Here is a 24,225-nt window from a genome sequence, read left to right as displayed (position 1 = left end):
CCTAAACTATTTGACAGACCACTTAAAAGGAAAGCCTGTATGCAAGTATCATATTTTAAACACGTAAAATCCAGTCCAAAAAAAAAAAAAATCAGGAAGACAAGACACCAAAAGGAGTACAAGATCTTTACACACACACAAAAAAGGGACAGAGAGCTGAGGAAGTAGGTATTTCAGGTGCCATTTCTTGAGTAACTTTAAAAAAAAGAGCACATACTATTACCTTGTTGGGGACTTTCCTGAGGTGCTCCAAGCAGAACTGGTTTTTGTTGATACTTCAGGTTTGTTTGCTTGTTTTTTTTAAAGTATAAAATGCTGAGCATGTACACAGAGGCTTACATTCTGTAAAGCTGTGAACATTCTCATGCCACAGATCACCCAAAACCCATGCTAAATCACTCTGGTTGGCTCAATATCAGCTTTAAAATGCAATTAACCTGGTTAATGTTTAAAAACTTACTTTGTTAAACAAAATGCCCCAAGTGCCTCAATTCTTAAATAGAGGAAGCAGCTACTTGTAATGCAGATATTTAGCATTATTCCCAAGCAAAATCTAAATTTCAAAAGCAACCGAGACCCTAAATGTCAATACCTTAAGTTGTTTTGTTTGTTTTTATAGGCATGTATAAGAGCAGTAAGTGTCTATAAATCTGCCCTACATAGTGAATGGGCTGCAAAGATACTCCTATTAAAAAGGCAATTTCAGACCATGCATACATGTTTTTGGACAGCAATTGTCAGGTAAATTTCAGGGGAGTGACCAAAACCTTAGCATAGAAAGTGGCATGTTGAGGAACATTTGATGTGCTGTTTATGAAAGGAACAGCATAGTTAGGTCACTAACCATCACTGCTGAAAAGGTTAGAATTGAAAGAGTAACCTTTGATTAATGGAAAGTTAGGTGCTGGACAACTACAGGAGGCAGATTTGAGTGACTTCACATTCATAAGATTTTAAGTAGCATTATTGTAGCATCCGATAAATCCATCTTCCACGTAGTGTTGAATAAGAATTGAGCCCAATCTCTGGTTTAGCTAACAATGCTCAGCGTGTTGGAAAAAAAGACCTACCAGTGTGCTAATGCACAAGAACAATGTTAGACTGAGGTCTATTACACACCCCCTGTTCAGTCTGAAAGGAACCATGACACTAGTTATGTACACAGCTACAGTGGTCTGATTCTGTATAAAAAGCCTCAAGTTCCTGGGGGGGCGGTCCAAAGTAATGCTGCTCTCCCCCCCGCCCCCCCAAGTCATCCCAATAATAATTAATCTAATATTAAAATTAGCACACAGGGTGTACATCACTGACAATATAGCTATTCCACCCCACCCCACCCCACCCCAGTAACACAAGCCCCTTACTAAGGCTTTTTCTACTGGTAAATAAGGCATGTATCCCAACATAACCATGTAGTAAAACAAGTACTCCTCCAATAACTATTATGTAGTCTCCATCACATTGCTGGCATCCTAAAAGTGTTACCTTCATCTTCTGGGCTGCATAGAGGATGGAGCAGCACAGTCCATCCAAATGATAAAAGTTCTGCAGTGTGCAAGTGAGCACCGTCATGCAGAAATAGCACCACAGACATGTCTGTCAGGTCAAGCTCTTTTTGCATGTGGAAGTTTCAATTTCTTCAGGGCCTTGACAGATCTCCAAGTTGACTGTAGCTCTCATGCAAAAAACATTTACATGCCTTAGAGGCAGTATTTTCCAATGAACCCAGGTACAACAGGATATATGTGCCCTTGTTCACTAGTGGAAGTCTACCAACATTGAGGTTGTTGCAAAAACTGCAACGTGTAAGCTTCTGTAGAAGTTTAATACTTTCGATATTTGGCAGTGGGGGAGGGGGAAGAGATAGCAACTGATCCTCTTTCCTGCAATGAATTACTTCCAGATGGAAAACCTATACCCAGCGAGTGATAGGGTCTATTCAGGAATGCTTGTTCCATGGGTGCACACAAAAAAAAAAAAAAAAAAAATATAGAAAACCAGGATAGTTACATGGCTGCTTACCTTCATGGACTCCGAGTACAAGATGTACTCCCGGAGTACAGGCAGGAAGTCCTCCGTCATGTCTTCACTTAGTTCCTCAAGTGCTGTACAGCAATTGCCGACGCAGGCAGACACACCTTCCAAGGGTTCTCCTAGCTCTACCTCCAACCCACCCCAGGTTGAGTAAACTGGTCCATACTCTCTTAGTTCCACCAAGTATTCTGGGAAAAGGCAGACATGGGGCGGGGGGGAAAAAAGCATAGCAAGTTATTTTTACAGGTACTTTGGTTTAAGAAGATTACTGTAGTCCAACCTTTTGGCAGAACCGAATCAATTTATGCACATTGACATTTACCAATTAGGGTGTGTGTCAAGTCAGAACTTAACGGCATACTTTATGAAGAGTGAAGGCTTCTTTGTAGATCAACATTAAATAGTTGTCACAGTTTACTGCACCCCCCCCTTTTTTTTTTTAAATCTAAACCTGGTAACGCGTCATTGGCTTGTGTTGTATTAACAGCATCTCTTGTTGGAGGAAAGTATGTACACATGCCAAGAGTCAACTCCAAAAAAGCCATAGAATTCACTGGTACTATCATTGAGTGCAAGGCCCAGAATTCCTCCCTGCCTTGCTGTTCCCTCATTAGGAAAGATGAATTTCTACATGCAACCTATATAGAAGTTAAGATTAAAAAAAAAAAACAAAAACCACACACCAAAACTTTCCTATAGAGAAAAAAAAAGTTAAGGGATACTTAAAAAGGGTCAAGTTAGGGCTTTTTGACCAGACCAGAAGCCAATTCCTTATGCTGCAGTCTTGCAGGCTTGAGACTGGCTTTTAGAAGACTTGGGTGGCAAACACCTATCGTGAGATGCTCAACTCAGGATTAAAAAGTGTACACATTAGCCAGAGATTAAGTTTAACACTACTGTAGCCTCAAAAATAAGCATAAAATGGAGTAAATGTTTGGTTTGCCAGAACTCAGTTACAAAAAAACAAAAGCCTACCACACACTAAGTCAAGGTAACTCAAGTTTTAAACAAAATAATGTATTTACAGGAGTGTACACAGCACAACCATTCAAGTGAAATGCTAGCCTTCAGACTCTGTAGTGTCCATTTTTTATTTATTTCTTTAATAGCGAAAGAGGCAGTACTACTGTCAGCAGGAAAAAAAAGATCGCTGCCAAGTTACTTGCCCAAAGGAAGTTCTTACCCAACTGCTCCTTGATAATCCGCTGTGCTATTCGGTCAATCGTTCCAAGCTTTAGAGCAAATATATCTAGATATTCTCCCATGGCTGCAAACTCCAGTGGTCGACTTCTTAGTTTATAACCTCCTGTGACATATTTGACTGACTCTCCCATCTTGGAGAGCAATGCCATTCCTTGCTTTTTGTAGGCATTAAGATCCTGGTAATGACAAAATACAGTATTTTTAAAACAGTTTGCAGGCAGGAAAAGCAAAATACCATAACTAGTCTAAATCAGGGTATAACCCAGAGCCACTGGATCTATCCTGACTATGGCTTCAGCAGCAAGGGCTTTGCTCATGTCACAATGCAGCTAGGTGGCAGCAAGAAGCAGAGACCAGGCCTAGCACCAACCCATGTTGGTCACTAGCTGAGCCATTCCAGCCCACTACTAGAAGCTTTGTTGACCATTGGTCTAAGTAGTCTGCACTTCAGTTAAAAGCACAGGTGATGAAAGCAAGCATTTACAAAGGAAGATGCTGGGTCATGAGTTATCAATTCCAGGATCATATGCATTTTTCATATAAACTTTATCCTGATAGGCACTACTTCAGGAGTATCTGTAGACAGAGGGATATCTTACACATGACTGATAGAAGTACTTTCCTACTCACACAGAAGGCAAATGCCAGCCTAATCCAAGTGTGGTGGCACTGATCACATGGAAAAAAACTCAGGTCATATAGTACATTTTAAACTAATATTGGGGAAGCCAAGTCAGCAGGTTCAGTTTATTCCAAGGGCTTTGCAGAAAAACAACAACAAAAAAACCAAACAAACCTCGCAGTCCCTGCACCAGTAATATACAGCCAGAACTGGGCTCCTGTGGGCCACGAAGAATGTGGGTGCACGGAACCAGAACATGACCAAAAGCTCAAGTGATCTCCAAATGCAATGAACCAAGTTAGTCAATTATGACTGCCCTCCTCCCCTTCCAATGGAGAAGAGGGTTGGATAGGATAATATTTCAACATGCACCGTGTTAATACAATTCCCACCCAAGTAGGCCATGTTGCTAGGGGGCCCAGGACAAGAGAAATAAAGTTGTTTTTGTTGCAAGGAGTCTCATTATATGGGTCTGGAATTAAACTGCTTGTAGTATTCTATGAACATGCACCAAGGACTGTGCATCCCTTTTCTAGGAGGAAGATGCTTGGATTTAAGCCACGATTATTTTCTCTTTTATTGATGCAATGTATTGCAGTCCTTCCAGCAGAGGTCAGTATTTCATGCTTAAACTTTGCTCTGAAGCTTTCATCTACTAGACTGATGCATATACAAAAAGGGGCAAAAAACTACTTCCTGACCTCTACAAACCAAGACCATAAAGTAACCTTAGTTTTTTTCTAAGTTAGATATCAGGAACAACTTTTACTAGGACAGTGGTGAAACAGGTTATCTAGAAAGGTGGTGGAATCCCTGTACTCTGAGATTAAGGCCTAGCTTGACAAAACCTTGGCTGGAATAATCCAATTGCGGATAATCCTGCTTTGAGCAGGGAGTTGAACTAGATGACCTCCTGAGGTCCCTTCCTAACCTCATTTTCTATGATGCCGATTCTCACAAGTCATAGCTATAAAACTTTAGAACCCCACACCTTTCAAAATGCATTACTTATAGTAATACAGGCCTGTACTGCAACTGTGGAAGAGACAGATCTTAACAAATGTTGCCAAGAAAAAAAGTCATTTTGCCCTTCATGCTGAAGATTGCTCCTAGGGCTGTGCCAAATTTCGACAGACATTTTGTTTTGAAGGTGTTTCAACCTCTAAACCGAAACAAAATGCAAAGCTTTGAAGTGAAACAAGAGCACTTAAAGTGTTTCAAATATTTCAAAGAGTTTTGAAGCTGGGCTTTCAGGGAAATACAAACTAAGAAGTGGGAGGGTGAAGGACTGCTCTGCTATCAACATGTGTAGCTGGGCAGTGACTGTGATCCTTCCCTGAAGTCTCTTCCAATCCTAGTGCTCTGGGGGAGGGACAGAAGGAGCATAAAAGCAGTGTTTGAAATGAACTGTCAGCTGTGCCTTTGTCAGTTTGAGCTTTGTCCTCCAGCGGTATCAAGGCGGCTCTCACTTCCTACTTGCTAGTCTGTTGCTAGCAAGTGGGATCCAATCCTTTCCAAAATACCCTTTCCTAATCCATTCCTTCCCCAAAAATCCTTTTTGTTATTCTTTCTACACAAAATAAGTCTGTTTTCTCTGACACTGCACCAACTGTGCAAGAAAGCACAACATATATTTATATAGTACATAAATACATACGTTACAGAAACGCACAGATTTTCTAGTGCACCAAACATGAAGTGTGCTGGAAAGGTAGGTGGCTGCTTTTCTGGCCGGGGTGGAAGAGGGGGCAGAGAGAGAACTTCAAGTCGCTCCCCACCCCCCCAAACTTAGACACGGCCTCTTTCCAACAAGTAGCCATGCTACTTCTGCTGCTAGTGGCACCAAGGAGATAAGACCAGTGTCTGCATCCCCTCCAATAATACCTGCCATAACAACCACCCTGAGAAGCACCAGTCTCCTCTACCCCAATTTCAATTCCCAGCCTGAGCCTTCCAGTGCCAGAGGAAGAGCTGGATCCAGATCCGGATCCAAGTGCCCTAGCAAGGGAAATTCTAGGGAAGGAGGTAGAATCAGAGTTTGTGGTCCACGCTCCTCAAGTTTCCCCTAGAGCCATGTCTCCTTCCCCAGAAGGCACTTCAGAGGAGGTTGAGGCGGCAAGTGGCTCAGGTGAGTCCAATCCTCCTGTTGATGTGCACTTGAGGCACCTGCTTAAAAGCTAGTGCCAGCAAGGGGTCTGAAAACCTACAGGGTTTAGTGGAGTCCATTAGGACCAGTGACAGAGCTGAAGAGAGAAAACAGCCTCCCTATTTATTTTTTTCCAAACAGATGCCCATAGGGTAGAGCTGGCAGTCACAGGGCTCTAGGGGTATTAGGGCCATCTCTAGAGACCCTACTCTGGTGACAAAGTGCAGGTCTCCCAGAAACCCCTGCACCCATCTTCTTGAAACCTGGCAGGCTTCATGGCCTCAGAAGGGGCTACCATCCCTGCCATTTCCATCTCAATCAGGCAAGAAATGACAAAGTTATAGGCATTTCCATGGTTCCCCATTATAGTCTCTGGGCAAAACACCAAAACAGTTTCAGTGAAACTAAATGGAACAGTGCTTTGAAATAGCAAAATATGATACTGTCCCTTTGAAACTGCAGATCTGAAAATTGAAATGTTGCTGTTTTGCACAGCCCCAGTTGCTTATAGTACCTCTGACTGCCTATACATGTGCTTGGAGGCAGGTAGAGGGAATTTTAATTGGAGTGGTTCCTGGAGAGCTGCTCACCATCACGTTTCAAAATGGCTGCAGGACACCAACTAAAGCTCCTTCCATGGGGGGTGGGGGGCTTAAAAAGACAGCCCTGTATTGCTGGAACCTTCCCATCTGAATGCAGAGCAGACTTTATTAGAGTCTGCTTGATCAATTTCCCCAATTAGAATGTGAATGAGGAAGTCTACAGGCAACTTCCCCCCCCCCCCCGCCCCATTATCCAGGTTGTAGTCCCTCCCTCCATCCATCCCCCACCCATGCAAGAAGATCGGGATGTAGAGAGGACAATTCCAGTTCTGAGTTTAGAAGCTTCACAAAATATGTTGCAAAAAATATATCTGCCTAGAAATGCTACAAGCAAAAGGAACACCCAGAGACAGTGAACATACATTAGGAGGAGTAGATCACCCGAGTGCCTACTTGCTGTTCCAATTAGCAGAGCTCAGTCCTAAAGCACTACATTAAAATCATTATAGGAGGAGGGGAGAGAAGTAAGTTAGAGAGCCAGAGACCACTTTCTCCACGGATCTTGCAGATCATCTTCATCTGCATGTTCCCAGGCTGGACCACAAGCCTTCAAAAGAACCATTCTAGATTTTGACCATGTTACTGCTTGGTACAAATTAATTCATATGGAATGGCTTAATATGAGAAGTTTGCCAAGAAGAGAAAAAAGGGGAAAAGGAGGTGCTCAAAGCATTGCAGGGCCCCACACCAAAGAAAAAAGCTGAATATGTAGACAGAAGTACACTTCTTACCCCTATACCCAAGTGCAAAAGGAGAGCATTTAATAAACCCTGCATTGTTGGCATCCCTGCACAGTGGAAGAAACAAGTATTTGTTATGGAAATGCAGAAACTCATACAGGTTGTCATCACTGGTGTTAGTCCCGCTTAAAAGAGTTTGATCCTCAGACACTGCCTTGCATGGGAGCAGCACATCATGCTAAGCCAAAGGGGACCACTCCAGATACCAGCATATTCTTGTGGGATGGTAGCTTCTAGAGCAGTCTTTTAAAATGTGAACTGTCCAGACTAAAATGTAGGCAGAAGAGGTTGCTTGCCATCACCCTGGAAACCCTAATACTTTTCACTGTGCCAACAGCAACTTTAACACAGACTGAAAAGATTCCTCGAGAGAATCTAAAGAGAAGTAAAACCTAGTCAGCTTGAGTAGAGAGTTCCTCTCAAAATCAAAATAGCCCGATTGGCTTCTGTTGAGATGTTAAAAAACAAAAACAACCCCCCCCCCCCAAAAAACAAAACTTACCTTGGCTGTGAGAAACACATTGAAGTGCTCATTAAAGGAAAGCACTGGATGATCTGCAATTCTTTTCAAGAATTTATCTAAAGCTTTTCTCCTCGTTTCCACAAATTCTTCAGAAAATCTGTCAACGACTCCCTTCACAACGAACTTTTCAGGAAGAGGCTGTGAAAAAACAGACAGGTTTTTTTCCTTCCCCATTCTAACAAAAAAAGAGAAACCACACATGCAACATGCTTTTACACAAATGCAGTTCCTGAACTAGCAAGGGCATATGCAACCACACACCTCTTCCTCACAACTGATACTTAAGGGGCACTGTATGCATTTAAGTGAGATTTTGGGGGGGCGGGGGGCAGGGGTGAGTTCTGCTGGAGTTGCCCCACGTGGGTCTGAACTAGGATTTCACTGGAGTAATTTCAGAGTCTTATTAATATAAGAAGACTAGCATGGGCCCAGGGCCTTTGTACTTTAAATGCTCTTCTTGTGTGGGGCGAGGTGACAGAACTTCCATCTTTTACTCAGTTACCTATATTTAGGCTTCTGTTCCAGAAACCACTTGGAACATAAGTCTTGAGTACCAGTCGTTGTAAAAGGAATTTGTGCCATATACTTGCCTGCTGTCCCAAGTGCAAAAGCTTTTCTGAGTAAATGCCTTATGAAGATAACCTTGTGAAAAACCCTGAAGAAGTTTGGAGAAGCAGTCAAGAGGGCATGCTTTGGAATAGGTTGGAAGAAAAAGAAAAATTTGAAAAAGGGGAAAGCATTGAGCTAGGTTGTAGGTGTAAAAAGGCAGTCCATTTGAAGTATTAAATATACATATAGTGCCCCAGGTGTCAGCATAGTCTAACAGCACTCTGAAAATTAAGTTTCTTCTTTGAGGAAGTAAAAGGGGGGCAGGGGGAATAGATGGGAATAGGAAAAATCTCCTTTTTTCTCCCCAACTAATTCTGCAGTGCCCTAGTCCCTCAATATGGACAGGGAGAACACAGAATATTTTGAGGGTTAAAAACACACTAGCTGTGGAATTTGCCATTTATTAAATATGAGCAATTCTGCTCCCTGCTAAGTATCTGTTCAGGTTTGTTACAAAACATAAATTTTGTGGATCCATCTGTAGCAGGATCAGCTCAGTCCTACCATCAGATTTACTGTATATTTTTGCTATACCAACATGGATAATACAGCCCCTTTTTTGTAGAGGCAAGCTATTTTATTAGTAACATCAACATTCAGAATAAAAAAAGTAACTGTTTCCTTGTTATCTGTATGAGCAGAGGCAGTACTTAGGCATTTTCATAACAAACCCTAGACCATCCCATTCATTTAGTAGAAGTCTACAAACTCTACGAACTATGAAACAGCGCTGACATTAAAATATATGATTTAGATCAAAATACAGTGTGTGATCTGAAAGTTAACATTTATAGCTCTTAAGAGTGGAAAAGCACCAGAGTCTATGCAGATCATAAACTACTCTTAAAGAGCTCTGATGCATCACTTGTGATCGTCTCCCTATGAGTCCATCTCCTTTTACCTCAAAATTGACAGGAGGGGATCTTTAGAAAGAAATTAAATGCAAGGACTTCCAATGTGGTAACAGTGCAAGCCCACTGCTAGTATTTAACTGGGTCATTTCCTCAGAATCTTAATTGCTGCCATATGGGAATGAACCAGAGGGAGTATTGCAATTTGTTAAGAGGGGATTTGCCAAGGTTGGTTGAGCCATCCAAGACTGCTGTGACAGATGTAGTTAAAAAAAAAAAAATTTAAACTAGGTTAACCTGGAAACAAATAAATCATACATGTTGATAGACATGTACAGAAAGCAAAGGAAATAAGATATTTTCATATATGTATATGTAACCATGCCTTGAGCAGTTCTGCTTTGAGTATTAGAAGCAGAACTTTCTTGCTAGTTAAGTTAGGATAAATTCCTAGACTTTAGACAGAATAAACTATTTCAAAAAGAAAAAAAAAAGGGATATCAGGTGCTGCAGAACTGCACATGAGCTCAACTATAAAAACTGAACAAGAACATGCATGGGGTAGGGGTGAAACTGGGGAAGTCTGCAAAATTAGTTTTCTAGTTTAGGATATTTAAGGGCACACTTGATTCAAAGGTGGGAGGGTGAAGAAAGAAAAAGGAGGGAAGGGTCAGGAAAACAGCTTGCAGGTAGTTTCTCTAGACCAAACAAGGAGACCGTTTCTATTCATGTAAACTCTTGGTATCCATGTTAATAAGCAGCCAGTAATGCTTCTGGTACATCAAGACAATTTTTAAAAATTAATCCCACAGCACTTGCTAGACAATTTTGCCAACATTACAATTAATCTTTGGCAATACCCAGCATAATAAAATGCAACCTAGTAGAAAATCCAATGCCTATTCTGGAGAGTTTTAATTTAGGCAGCTTTAGCTTTGGCATGTTTCAAGTCTAGACTTGCCTTTTTTTTTTTAAACCTGTAATCATCCAGGTCTTGTAGCTTCTGGTATTTAATATTCAGATCTCAGGACAGATGCTTGATGCCGCCTCCTTTAGCATAAGGAAAGCAGACTTACTGAACAAGGGGGAAGGCATCTAATGAATTCTTGTCCAGGATCTCTATATTAAAAAGTGTTTTTACAGATGCAGAACTATATACAAGAGCAGCTTCTCCAAGTTAATAGTGGACTAAAAACAGTACAGAACTGCAGTGATGTTGCATGGGTTGACTGAATTCTACTTCATTACCCTTGTACAACCCCATACACTTCACTGACTTATGCAAGTGTAAAAGAATTTGGCCCAATGTTTTAGAAGCTGGAGGAGTGCAGAAAATTCATTAAATTAATGGCTCAAATATACTAACCTGCAACCATCTAAGGAAATAGGGTACACAGGCCAGATCCTTAGGCAGGGGAAGGGGAGTTCTTTTCAACTGCTAGCAGACATCCTCACACCAGAGGTGTCTGGTAACTCATAAAATGTATTTGCCGCTGATGTGGTACAATTCAAAGTGACTGATTCTAAACAAAACAAACCCCCCCCCCAACACTTATCCTTTTGCTGCAAGTCTGCAATCCTACTTGAAGGGCAGGACTCCCAGAGAAGCCTTTCAGCAGATGCAGAGAGGGTAGCTGGCCAATAGCTACACTGTTCCACAAAGTCTTCCCCAAAACTTCTTACTACAGCATTCTCCAGCCTCCCTTTCCCCACTTCATTTAGTGTGGAGCCAGTCAAAACCCAGGTGCTCCAGCTTACTGCAGTTACATCACAGTGGACTTGAACTTGCAATGAGCCTTTGCCTGGGTTTGTAGAAGAGTGTGAGTGCAAGTGCAGGGGAAGGCTGAACCATGGCTACATGGTGCACATTTACATGGCCTGCCCAAAGCTCTTGCAGAACTGTATCAATACTTTGTGCATCCTTATTTCAGTGGAATAAGACTACCCACTACTTCTAGGTTTCCCCATCATTAAATCTCCACCCTCATACAGCCTAGTTAGATTATACTGCCCAACCTTGCTTGCCATCATCTCTACACTGATTATGTTGGAACACTGCTGATCCGCCACATGACCCTGGAGGGGCAATGTTTCCTTTGGTATGGCCGTAGTCAAGATGCTGGGGGAAAGGGGGAAGCAAAGGGGAAACATGATCTAGAATCAATGAGTTGGAAGGGACCTAGACAGATCAAGTCCAACCTCCTGCCATGGGTAGGGATGAGCACTGGGGGTGGGAGGTATATCTACTTAATATATTTAGTCATAGGCTGGCACCCACTTAAGGATTGGAAGTCTTTGCATTTCATCCCATCATTTCTTTTTAGAACTTGGAGCCTACAATTAGAGAAAAAAACCCACCAACAATTCCAGCAACAAAACACAGCAGTTGTGGCTATTCTAAAAACACATTCTCTTAGCAAAAATGAGTAAGACCTATTGGATTTTAAAACAACCCCTGCTACACGCCACCTTAACATACAGTCAAGGCTGCCCCCTTGTTCAGGCTCTGAAGCCACGGCAGTTCAGTCCTAGAGCAGGCCACTCCTCTTGCAAGTCTAGAAACTGTGATAGTTTGTGGAAGAGACAGAGGGACAGGGAAGGGAGACCATCCACCAAGTCAGCAAACATGATCTTTACTGTGCCCATTACCTTGAACATGCTTCTACACACTGATGCAGCCTCAGGGTGACCCAGAGTAGAAGAGGTTACGGCAGGGGAAGTGGCTAATTCTAATCTGCAGCCTTTTCTGCAAAGTCTAGGTATGCAGCTGGCTGATTTGAGGGCATAATGCTGGAACAGTTTATGTAATTTAAAAGAAACAAAAAGCAGAAGACAGATTGATGCAACTGGACAGCAATAAAAAAAAAGATAAATGGTATCACACAAACAAAAAAGACCCAACCAATGAAATAACTAAAGTGGATGGCTCTCTCTCTAGTGGTCCTCTAAAGCAGTGGTCTCCAAAGTGGGGTGCATGCGTGCAACACAATCCATTGGGGTGCAGGAAGAAAATATTAGAACTTCTATTTATATAAATATACATATATTAGGGGTGTGTACTGAAAAATTTTTTTTTACTGATAGGGATGCGCAAATCAAAAAAAAAAAGTTTGGAGACCACTGCTCTGGAGTACTAGATGGAGTCTATTATTCAAGTCATCTTAATATCACAAGCATCCTTCTGAGTTTCCAGGGAGGGCTTATGTTTCTAGAGAGTGCACAAGAAATTCAGAATTTTGTTTAGCCACATCTGCAGAGGGCCAATACAGAGGGTTTTGCTATCCGTGTAGCCACAGCAAATGCATGTATTAGTTGTGGTCAAACCATGGACCTCAAATGGGGCAACTGGAAGCTTTGATGGCACAGATGGCCTGGACAGTTTTAAAACTGCATTTTTGGTACACGCCCTTTCAAAGATCGAGTCAAAAAGAAAAAAAAAAAATTCTATTATTGGAAGCTGTCACTTGTAGCGAGCGCACTGGTATGCCAACTCAAAAAAAATCCAAGAAGTGTAGTACCCTTAAGCATTTCTTGCCCGCTCTCTAGTATACCGGCAACAGGAATATCTAAATGCTGCAGGTGGGCAAAAAGAATGGCTAAAAATCTCATTTTTATTTATTTTTAAAGAAATGACAACACTACTGCTGGAGCACTAACAGCTTAGGATGGTTTATGCTACCCTCACATGAAGCAAGCCTTCAGACAGAACATATGACAACATTTCAGGAACGGTGAAAGTAGCTCTTTTGCTTCCAAAGCTGTAATGTTCCACTCTGGCAGAGAGAAGCTGTACACACCTTTAAGTCTGATGAAGCAACAAAAGACTTTCCACAGAGATATTCAAATGCAGACAGACAATGTTCAGCAACAGCTGACACTACCTACGGGAATGAGATGGGTGGGCTGCGATTCTTCCAGCTTATTCCTCAACCAATCAAAATCCTGATACCGCCGGCGTACCGAGTATTCTGGCAAATCAAACTCGGCCCTTGTGGTCTAGGAGAGGAAAGAAAGACAGGCTAGTCAGCATCTCAACAAAATTGAAAAAAAAAAAAAAAACACAGAGCATATAGCTAAAAAGGTGACAAATTTGCCTTGAACTGGGGTGAATGCAGCAAGCTTTGCAATTCATACTTTACACCACAGCCTTGGAAGGCCAAAGACAGGACAGTCATTTTTGTTATTCTCCCCCTCCCCCCCAGTTCCTCAAGCAACAGAAATACCAGAGACAGCATTACTTGGAAGCAACCTGTGTTTAGAGGATTTTGTCCTAATTTAAAATTTGCTGAGCAGAGCATTAACTTCAGACAGAAGACAAAGGTTAAAGGATTAACCCATTGTAAATTTCTATATTTGAAGAGAAAGCGGTTGCACTACAATCTTCTTGTTCCACGGGACAGAAGGTATTACTAAAAATCACAGGACTAAAAACAGAAAAAAAAAAATAAAGTGTTACTCATGACTTGCTTATTCACAGGACAGCTTAATTGTGGGAGAGAAAAGTATGTCATTGCTGTGCTGTACTCTAGAGCTATATAGGTTGAGTGCAGTTGCTTCAAGCAACAGGAGGATGAGGGGGAAAAACCCAAACAAAACCTTAACTAGTTTGATCAACTGATCCACTGTAATACAATATCTTTGGCAGACTTCAAAGATTGAAGAAGAATAAAAAAAGAAGAAGTTTAAAAAAAAAATTTCAATTAAGTCAGCCAGCAACTCTTAGGATTCCTTGAGAAAGGACACGTGCCCGATGAGAGCATACATTCTGCATATTTCTAAGCTAGCTACGAAGCTAAAGTTACTTGCAGAGGACTTTGAGGGCCGTTTACAAGCCATGTTCCCAGACTCGCCTGGAAAGCCATATGCTAACTGAAGTTCCATCACTAGCACATGGATCCTTTGCATAAGGCTGAGGAGCCTTAGGCTTAACTGCTCTTCAGTTCAATTCCCTGATCTGCTAGCTTCTCATACCAGGCATGTTCCATCTGCAACAGTGCAAAAGGCTATACTGAGCCTTAAAAACAGGGCAATTTCACAGAGGAACACATTATTTGTGCACCATTCAGTTAGACACTTGGATAGCCCAAGAGCAAAACTTGCACTGAAGTCAAATGAAAAAACAGATGAGTGAATGAAAAGATATAGTACTGCACAGCTATCCACAGGAAATTTTAAAAAGGACAGAGACCAGGTCATGTAGTCCAACTCCCTAAAGTACACATGCAATGGGATGTCACCTAGTTTAAGTCCAAAAGCTTACTGGGACACTTCCAGTCTGTCATCTGAAGAGTTAGAGCAACAGCTTTGTATTTAGCTTTCAGGTTGGCATACACTTTGTTATCAAGAGCCCCTTCTTTCCCTCACAGAAGAGCTTCCAAGCAGGCCTCTGTGCATCCAAGGGCACCTGCCATTCAGGCTCCCTAGGTGGAGGAGCCTGAAGACTAGCAGCAAGCAGGAGTGGCGGCACCTAAAGCAGCAGTCTGTGGGCCAGGAGTAGGGCAGCCCTTGGTTTAGGCACACTTACATAAGACCTTTACTGTGGAGCTGCCCAGTTAGCTCTGCAGTAAACATTTCATAGACATTAGGGCTGGAAGGAAAATCTCAGAAGATTGAGTCCAGCCCCCCACCCAAAGGGCAGGAAGTCAGCTGGGGTCATAGGATCCCAGCAAGATAAGCATCCAGTTTACTCTTGAACATCTGAGCATCTACATGGGCAGCCCTATTAGGCTGCAGTAAACACAAGTACTATCCTGCAGCAGAGTTTGTGCGTGTTTTACATTTACAGAAATGCCTGCAGCCTGCTAGCTAGCCCCACACTGAAGCACCTTAGTGTCCCAGGCAGCCCCTCTGCAGCATGTTGAGCTGGGCTGGAGCAGCCTGACCACCCCGCTGGCAGCTGGGGCTGCTCTGTCCCAGCTCAGACATGCTGCGGTCCCAGGAGCATGTTCAAGTGGCACATCCAGGAGTATATTAATGCATATCATGCCAGCATTTGCAGCGTGTATAGATGTGCCCAGGTTGAATTAAGCTTTGAGGTAAGAGCCCCCAAATAAAAAGGAAAGCAAGATCTCTGCTGGTTCAGAATGAATGCACAAAGAGCAGCCATGTAGGATCAATAATGAATCTTGTGTTTCTTGGTTTTAAAAGCCATCCCCCACGGTAAGATAATTTTGCTCCCATGCTTACATGGATAAGAACTCATTAGGATAATCATTGATCAGGCTTATTTACAGATGGATAAGCCATGAACCCAACCACTGCCAAGTGAATGCTTATGAAGGACTGTTTCAATTTAATACACTGCAGTTTAGAGCAGCACTAGTTCCTTCAGTATGGCAGCGAGCCACAGCACAAATGGAATCCCTGGAACTCGGCACTATTTAAGTGTGTAGAGGAACAGATTAAAGAAAACAATATCAAATCTGAAGTAGCACCCTGCTCTGAAACAACCCTCTTTGTTCTGGTCTACAAATGCTTCCAGGAAGGGGGGGGGGGAGCACCATTTGGAAGATGCAGAAAGCCAAAATAAAAAGTAAGAGGTAGAGCTATAGTAAAAGAATGCTCTTGTACTAGCACCATGGCAGCTATGTGTTGAGGGATTTGCAAGTCAGAGGTTTGCAGTAGCCTGCACCTGCCACAGTAGATGCTCTACAGAAAGTTGGCAACTGTCAGGAGATGAGAGCTTCCTGGCAAGATGACAAGGTTTATTTTAGCTTGTACTCTAGCACAATGGCTTCCAATACCTCACCCAATGGCACATGACATGTTGGTAGAGAAAGTGTGTACTCTGTTAGAGGCCATCAGAAGAGTAGTTATGCTGGAGTCTCATTTGATAAGCTACAGGAGAAGATTACATACACAGGCCCTCATTTAGCTGGGGAGGGGTGGAAGGCAACTTCCAAAAGAGGAAGGGCAGATGTCATACATATGACTACAGGAAGTACCTATTCTGGCACTCCCAAAAGAAGGGCTATTCCTGCAACTTTTACTGCATGCTTGCAGTGTCCAGTTGGATTTTTTTTTTTCCCCCCTTCTTCTTTCACAAAGGACAACACAACTGATTAAAACAACACACTCAAATTCACTTCAACTGACCTCTAGACTGCGAATAAGCTTTCAGAATAGACCAAGTATTTGAGTGTATGCATCTGCACAGAAAATTCAGATACCTACTTAATGTTAAAGCTACAGACAAACAGGAATGTTCCTTTTTAGCACTAATGTACAAAATTGTTGAAAGGATGCAATGGTTGCTTAGGAAACAAAACTTTATAATTAAAATGAGACCTTGCTTCCAATTTAACACGGTAAAAAAGGAGACTGGGACAAAGGAGAAAAAAAAAGTGTTAGAATATGTTCATGTATTAACATTTACAATATCAGAACACCAAACAGAAAAAACATTCAGAGGAAGAAAGCAACATGCGCGCACAACCCAAAAACCTAGCACTTGAGCCATCAGACAGTATAGTATCATGGGCAGTTTCCCTTAGAGGGACGCATCTCCATAGGTTCAGTCATAAATGGGAGCAGGCATGCATGATTTTTCGGAATTTTTGCACATGCCTTCCTTTACAGATTTAGAAAGGAAGAGTGGCTCTCCAACCCTATCCCTGCCCCCCCCCAGAAAAAAAAAGTTTTGGGTATTTGTAAGATACACAAACTTTCAGATTAAGACATCAAATCAGACTAGTGCACCACCTTGGCTATGAGATCAAACAGGAATATTCTTGGCTTCATCAGTTTTGGTTGCTAGGAAGTGAACAAAGCAAGAGATTTACTTCTCCCTTTGCCAGCCTGCCCCATTTCCCCTTGCCACCAAAATTACTGTCAGTTGAAATTATGACCTTCGCAGACGACAAAAAAAATCCATCAAGATCGGAATCAAAATCACATGCCCTGAATACAAAACCTAACACACACACTTTCCAGCCACAAGGGTCTCTCAAGGATATTTTAATATAAAATTGCTCACAGAAGCCAAATGCTAATTCTTTCCCCACCTCCCCCAGTTTGGCTTGTGGGTCATGCTTTTTTTGAGGGGTGGGGTTTGAAGATTCTTTTCTAGAAATAGGTGTAGTTTTAAGTGTGTAATTTTGTTGCTTTTAAAGGAATTTTAAATAAAGACTACTTTCTAGACCTTGGAAAACTGGAAAGGAAGCTTAACAATCCCCCCTCCCCCCAAACACACACTTGGTTCTTCTCTTAGCCCCACCCCACCAAGACTCCACCTTAGACTACTTTCCAGAGGTGCTCCTCACATCAGAGGGGGGGGTGGGGAAAAGAAGAAACTTGCGTTTGAAAGAACTTATCCCTTCTACCCCCTACTGTGTAGGACAGACACATTTTCCTCATTTTATGAAGGGGGGAGGGGGAAGTGGGGTTAGGCAGCGTTGTTCATGTATCAAGATTAAATCCACAGCAGGCCTGTCAATACTATGCAGCCACTTTAGGCCATTGCATAATGTACAGATAAAGTAGGCTGAAAACCTACATGTTTCCCAGGGCAACCCCCCCCCCCCAAGCCTTCCTATGCACCAGTTTTGTAGGTACAAGACAACAACGGCCAGCCCATAGAGAAAGTGATAAATCTTTCATATAGATCAAAAAAAATGGTGAAAGGTTTTTCTACAGCTAGAACGCCTCTAGAATACATTCAGGAATACTAGGTATAGCAAGTCATTAATAAAGTTTTTAGCTGGGGAAGTTCTTTATAGCCCAATATATTTTCTTAATTCATGGAACAAACTGAATGCTATGGTCCTAAAAGCTGGTTTTACCTACTTCTGCAAGTGGAAGAACTATATATTATACAGCCAGTACTCTGCTACTAGGAGATATTAATATTATTTACTAGGTCTTCTTAGTGCTAGTCACCTCTTGGCCCACGTAATATACCCCTCTCCAAGGAGACAATTTTTAAAAAAAAAAAAGCTGTTCAAGTTTTATTTAAGAATTAAGTGTTATTTAAAATATAGTACTGTATCTCTGCTTCCAAGTTTTATACAGGAACCTACAACTTGTTTTGCACACCAAGTGTAAAAGAATGGCTTGTTATGGTTTTACATCATCTCATACTTACATAAAACAAATTATATGAACCAATTCAGCTATGCAAGCTGCCTTTTGGATAAAGGCCATTTACCAAGTCAGTGCTGTTTTGCCTACTGCACAAGCAAACAGGCCATTCCTGTAGCTAAAGGAGGTTTCATTCTGCTTTTTACTGCTCACCTGTCCCTTCATTGTACATCCTGAAATTTGAGAGGAAGTCTCCTTCTAGTGAAGGCCATACCCCAAACTGAAAATTTGATGGTTCTCTGAAGAGGTTTGACCCCTTTTTGGCATAAAACCCAACCAAGATCAACTGATTTCATGCAGATTACATGGCTTTACATCAGCTGCTTTGCTTAAAAGCAATCTTATTTCTTGCTCTTCCTGGGCTGGTGCCAACCGTTGTAACTGAGTCAGGGCTGGAAGGAGATCTGTTAAAAAGGCTTTAGTTTGAAGACAAAAAAAAACAAACAACAAAAAACCCACTAAACTATTTATGGGGTTTAAGGGAATAGTATAATTTCCCCACTCCCCATGCACCCAGTCACTAGGATGACCCCACCTATACCCAACCCTCCTAGATCAAAGCTCAAATATGGCACTCCCCAAACCACTACTGCCTCCACAAATTCAGCAAGATGACAGACTGAAAGAAAGAAGGGGGCTGGGGTGAGGAAGGGAAGAGAGTAAGCAGTTCTGTTGAACTGTTAACAGAAAAAAAAATTAGAATTACAACTATTTTCAGGTCACTTCCTTGAGAAAGAAATGGCGATATGCAGGAGGGTTAGAACTGGGGAGGGTGTTCCACTTCTCACCTTACAGGAATGCCAAGTCTGTGTTCTATACCCTAGATTACAAAATGCAAAAATAGCAGTTTACTTCTAGTTGACATAGGCCATCAACTAAAAAAAAAAAAAAAAAACACAGACCAAAAAAACAAAAACAAACAAACAAAAAAACTACAACAAACCACTGGTTGGTGTTATTCATGTAGGTGTCAGAATAAAATCACGTGGAGTGCTTAGAAAGGGAGGAGAGGAACATGCTAAAAAAAAAAAAAAAAAGTTTCATAAAATACTTCTTCATCCATGTGATACTATATGACGTCTAATGCTTGTACAACTTGGCGGTAAAAAACAAACACCACCACACTCTACACTAGATCCGGTTCTCAGAGCCATACCGTCCAGCCAGCAAGGCTCCTGATGGCCCTAAAAACTTGGCAGCAGGGGAGAGGGAGCAGCAATTAGCTGCAAGTGTTCTCTGGACCCCTGGGGAGGACAGACTGGGCATGCAGGGTCCTACCCAGTCTGCTTATCTGGCCCATGGGGCCAAAATGTTTGAACACCTCTCTCATTAGTAAGTCATATGTAAGCCAGTTTGGTTTTTTGTGTTTTGTTAAAACAAACACCACACTTGACCTATTTTCCAAGCTCTCCAAGCCTCCACTAAAAGCAGCTTCACCACTAGAAGACAGACGTTACTATAAAGCAAAGATATAGCCGTTTAAACACAAAAAACAAACAAAAACAAAAAAAACCAAAAAACCTAAAACAAGAAAAGGAATGCTATTATTTTTTTAATCTGAGCACATTTTCTAGTAAAAAAAAAAAAAAGCTACTGGCAACAGTTCAGACTGGGTGCATTCTCATCAAGTCTTTATGTATTAGAAAAACCAGCTATCACCCCCCCAAGAAAAAAAAAAGTGATCAACTTGCTGTTTTAGACCCTTGGAAAGAAAAAAAAAGCTTGAGATTTGATTCACTGGAGGTCTAAGCCTTCCATCCCCCCTCCCCCACCTCCCACACACACCTTTCCAAATTGCACGCCTGTCTAAAATTTCACTGAGTGCATGTGCAAGATTGATGCTTTAGACCAGCAATCCACCCCTACAGTCCAGGGAACAGAGTTAACAAAGGAATTTAAAAATAGAAGCAAGAGTGTACTGCATGAGCTGCTCTTCTAAAAAAATTGAAGGATCCATGCCTTTTAGCTTGACTCCTAGTTTCAAGAGTTCTTCAGTCATTTTAGTAGACTACACAGTTTGCAAGCCAAGGAAAAAACTATTTTTATTAAAGAGGCTTTACACCTCCTTACAGAGTTGCAAAGGAAAACGAAGCACATATCCAGTCAGATTCTTTAGCAGGAACCTTTAATCCTTAAAGAAAGTAGTAGTCTTTTACAACCATTGCTACTACAGAAAATTTTGCCTTGAGGCAGAAGTTGATTATAGACTGGGCTGCAGACAGCACCATAAAATGGATTTTTGTTCCTAGTTTTGCAACAAGCTTCTTACTTTACACTTGTGCTCCTGCTGTTAAAGTGAAAGAATATTCCAATTTCAAACTAGGTGCCAAAACTTAAGTGTTTGTAAAAGTACATAAGAGTCTTTGTTTGTTTTTAGTAAGTAGCAGTCACAATAGCCATTCATCATCCAGTTAAGCTTGAAATTATTCATTTTTATTAGGAAAATAAAAATTTCAAAAGTTTAGGATACAAAGGATGCATTTCTAAAAGTTTAGCCATCTCTTGCTTTCATGCTGCCATCCCCCACCATGAGGTGGCTTCCAAGTTACCTTTATGAAGCACAATATTTTATGCAAGTCACTGTATGATCCGGTGTGCAGTGCTGGAGCTTAAAGCATGCATTTCCAAGCCATTTACTCAGTACTAGTTTTGCTGTGTGCCCATCAAGTCTTCAACCACAGTGAAGAGCAAGTCAATCTGGTATTATTCATTTCCAAAAATTCCTCGTTTACTTTTCTTCAGTCATAGTTCTAAAAACAGTTAAGCTATTCTACAGAAGACCCATTATATTTATAATGCTGGAAAAAAGACCAAGTAATTCACAGGAGTCACCGAATTAACAAGCATCTAGTGGTCCTCCCACAGGCTATTCCTTTAAGCTCACACTCCATATTTGGCTCCTTCATCCTTTTCAAGAGGTCTTCTACTACATGGGGATGCAGCCAACTGAGGCAGCCTGTAAGTTTCTTCATTAAACTAATCGCAGTCAGGTGGATTTCACTTCTGGTCTGAAACAAGGGCTTACTTTATTAAAACATTTTACAAACAGTAGTAAGATTACCAAGTCTAAAGCTATTAAATAAATAAATAAATAAATAAATAAATAAATAAAAGCTTGTCTGGAGTTAAAAGAAGGAAAACTGACTGACAGTCTTCCTGTAGAGGCGTGTGCTTCAGTCAGTGATCCGATTTCGGAGAAGACTTAGCCCGATTTGGCAGTCGAATCATTGAATCAAGAGACCCATTAAAAGCTCTGAATTAATTCGTAAAAGATTCAGCGGTTTGGAAGGCAGTCTTGTGGGGAAATAAAAAGAGACAGAGGAAGACTGCTCCGATATTGACATCTGTTGCTTGCTAGTGACCAATTTTCCCTCGAGTTCCCTGCCAAAAAGGAAAAACCTAGCTGTCTGGGATGCCACCTGCAAGGTATGAGCTACAGTGTAGGGGAGGCATGGAGCTGTGGAACAGATGTTACCCCCTAGACAGAGCCCAAAACAGGCAGCCTCCCACTTGGCTAACATCTGAATCAGTTTTCCATCAAGGTACGGCAGGAGAGAGGGGCAGGCAGCTGGCCCAGAAACAGGTGGGCAGGTTGAGAGCTAACCAGCACTGGGACGGTCCCCTGTTACAGGCTACAATCCCTCCTGTTTTCATCCTGCTCTACACACGACATGAGTTTTGCTTTCAACATTGAGGTGCAGTTTCACAGAAAGCCCTACACTTATCTCCTTGAAACCTGGTACGCTTCATGCCCTCAGAAGGGACTACCATCCTTGATGTTTTCATTCAATTCTGCAAAAAAATTACAAAAAAGGTGTAGGTATTTTAGTGATCCCCCATTATACTTTATGGCCAAATCACTGAATCAGTGCTGTATCTTTTGAATCAGGTTTAGCCAAAGTCAGTTCGGATCACTGTTCCCCGAATTAGCCGAATCCAAATCAAGTACTGGATGCTTCACACGGGCCTACAGTCCTGCCTTAGGCAACTAATGCAAAATTTCTGAAAACAAAAGATAACTCCTTGGGTGGAATTTTACTCACCAATTGTTCTAATGAGAAAAGAGGAAGTTTTGTTTGTATATACAATGGACATCTTGGATCACTGCTCCCATTACTGTAATGGCATTTAAGAAGTTTGCGCTGCAAGACATTTAGTGAGAACTCCATTGTATACCTTACTTTGGCAGGCAGTTGCATTCCTGGGCTACACTTTAAAAATAGCAACCATTTAAAATTCCATACCAGAATGTTGTGTGGATGTGCCAGAGTCCAAGATTATGTATTTAGAACAAGAGGCTAAAGAAAGAAAGAGTCATCTGGAAGGAATAAGCTGCAAGAAGAAATTTGGGAGAAGATCCTATACTTAGAATATGTAGTCTTGGATTAGTTTGAGAGCCCCCTACCCCAGTAATTTGTTTTTATATATAGAATCTATTATACACTTATTTCTTCCCCCCCTCCCCCCACCAATCTATAGCCCAATTAATGCAAAGGTAGTCTTAAAAAAAAAAAAAAATTTGCTTCCTCCCCCACCCCCAAACCACAATTGGGAGAGCAACAGCACTGGACAAACAACATGGAAAACAGTAACAGAGGGGTGAGCAGCCTGCCTCTCCCCCCTGCAGCCTGGCCTCCAGCTACTATCTTCCCCCCTACAGCAACTCTGGTTCCAGCCCAGAACACAGGGTATCCAGCAGCTCTGGCTCCAAGCCAGGTATGGTTTCACAGCACCTAGTCTCCCCCAGGCAAGGGCCAGAGAGTCTGAGCTGCAGCAGCTACCTTCCCCAAATTGTACTTGAATCCAAGACGAAGTTTCTCCCTGCCACCTCATGTGGCTTCAGGGGAGGAGTGTGGGGGGAAGCATCTCATATGCAAGTAGTTTCTCACAAGGCTCATCCAGGTACAAGAGAAATCAGAACACCAAAAAAATGAGCGACAGGTGATGGCAGTAATACAGATACATTTTTCTTATTAGAAGAGAAGCAAGTTTTTAAAATGTTTTCATACACACTTCATGTCACACTATATTGGAGATAATATATTCTTTTAAAAAAAGGAAAAGAAATTAGACAAATGAACGTAAAAATCCAGGGAGAGTATACCAGTGAGTTTAAGAAAGCCAGAGATAGAAGTATTTAAGCCAAAACATTAACAAGCTTTCCATAATTTTTAATATTCAAAGTAATTTGTTCTCCTCTACGGAATCGTTTAAAAATACCTCCTCAACATAAAAAGGTTAAAAAAAAAAAAAAAAAAAAGCATTAAGTTGTCACTACTGAACTAGAAGTTGAGAGAATCCTAGGAGGCATAAAAGGTCAGGAGACAGCCTGAAAGAGAAATTTCTTGCCAAAACATTTAAGTAGCACTGGGAGAAAAGAAAAGGTACCTTTGTAGTAACCCTGTATGTGATGTAGGTCTCCATCGTGCAGACATGTTTTTTAGGATCATCAACTGTGACAAAAAGGTCTCTAGTTTCCCCATCTAGGTCATCATCCAACTGCAATCTGTTGAGAAGTGAGGATGAGGAGGCTGGGCTAGAAGTGTCTACAGGTGTGCCATTGGGCAGACTGAGATCCTGGAAGGCAAAAAAGCAAGGCCCCAATGAGTACAAAAAAATCTCCCAATACAAAAAGGGTTAAATATTAAATACACATTTGTACCTGCCTTTACAGAAATCCCCTTCCTAAACTGGTTTCCCTGTCACTGGCAGTTTCTTCAACAAGTCTCTCCAAAAGACCTATGAAAATGCCCTGAACAAATTTGGGAGCCTCACTCCCCTCTGCAGTCAGGAGCTTACATGCTACTACCCCACACA

General features: G+C 41.7%; 1 protein-coding gene across 1 annotated transcript in view; it reads right to left on the bottom strand.

Moving 5' to 3' along the window:
- The window catches only part of SNX30 (sorting nexin family member 30), a 67,308-nt gene that overhangs the window by 18,235 nt on the left and 24,848 nt on the right, over window positions 1-24,225 (bottom strand). Inside the window, exons 2-6 of the mRNA XM_090038863.1 lie at window positions 23,797-23,985; window positions 13,216-13,326; window positions 7,850-8,008; window positions 3,218-3,413; window positions 2,023-2,222 (exon numbers count right to left, since the gene is read on the bottom strand). Of these exons, the coding sequence (XP_089894989.1) occupies window positions 2,023-2,222; window positions 3,218-3,413; window positions 7,850-8,008; window positions 13,216-13,326; window positions 23,797-23,985 (855 nt within the window). The remainder of the gene's footprint in view (window positions 1-2,022; window positions 2,223-3,217; window positions 3,414-7,849; window positions 8,009-13,215; window positions 13,327-23,796; window positions 23,986-24,225) is intronic.

Source organism: Crocodylus siamensis, chromosome 3, assembly GCF_052110815.1.
Source record: "Crocodylus siamensis isolate JL-2025a chromosome 3, ASM5211081v1, whole genome shotgun sequence".
NCBI lineage: Eukaryota > Metazoa > Chordata > Crocodylia > Crocodylidae > Crocodylus > Crocodylus siamensis.
The sequence above is the reverse complement of the archived record's forward strand: the minus strand, read 5'-3'. Positions and strand labels throughout refer to the sequence as shown.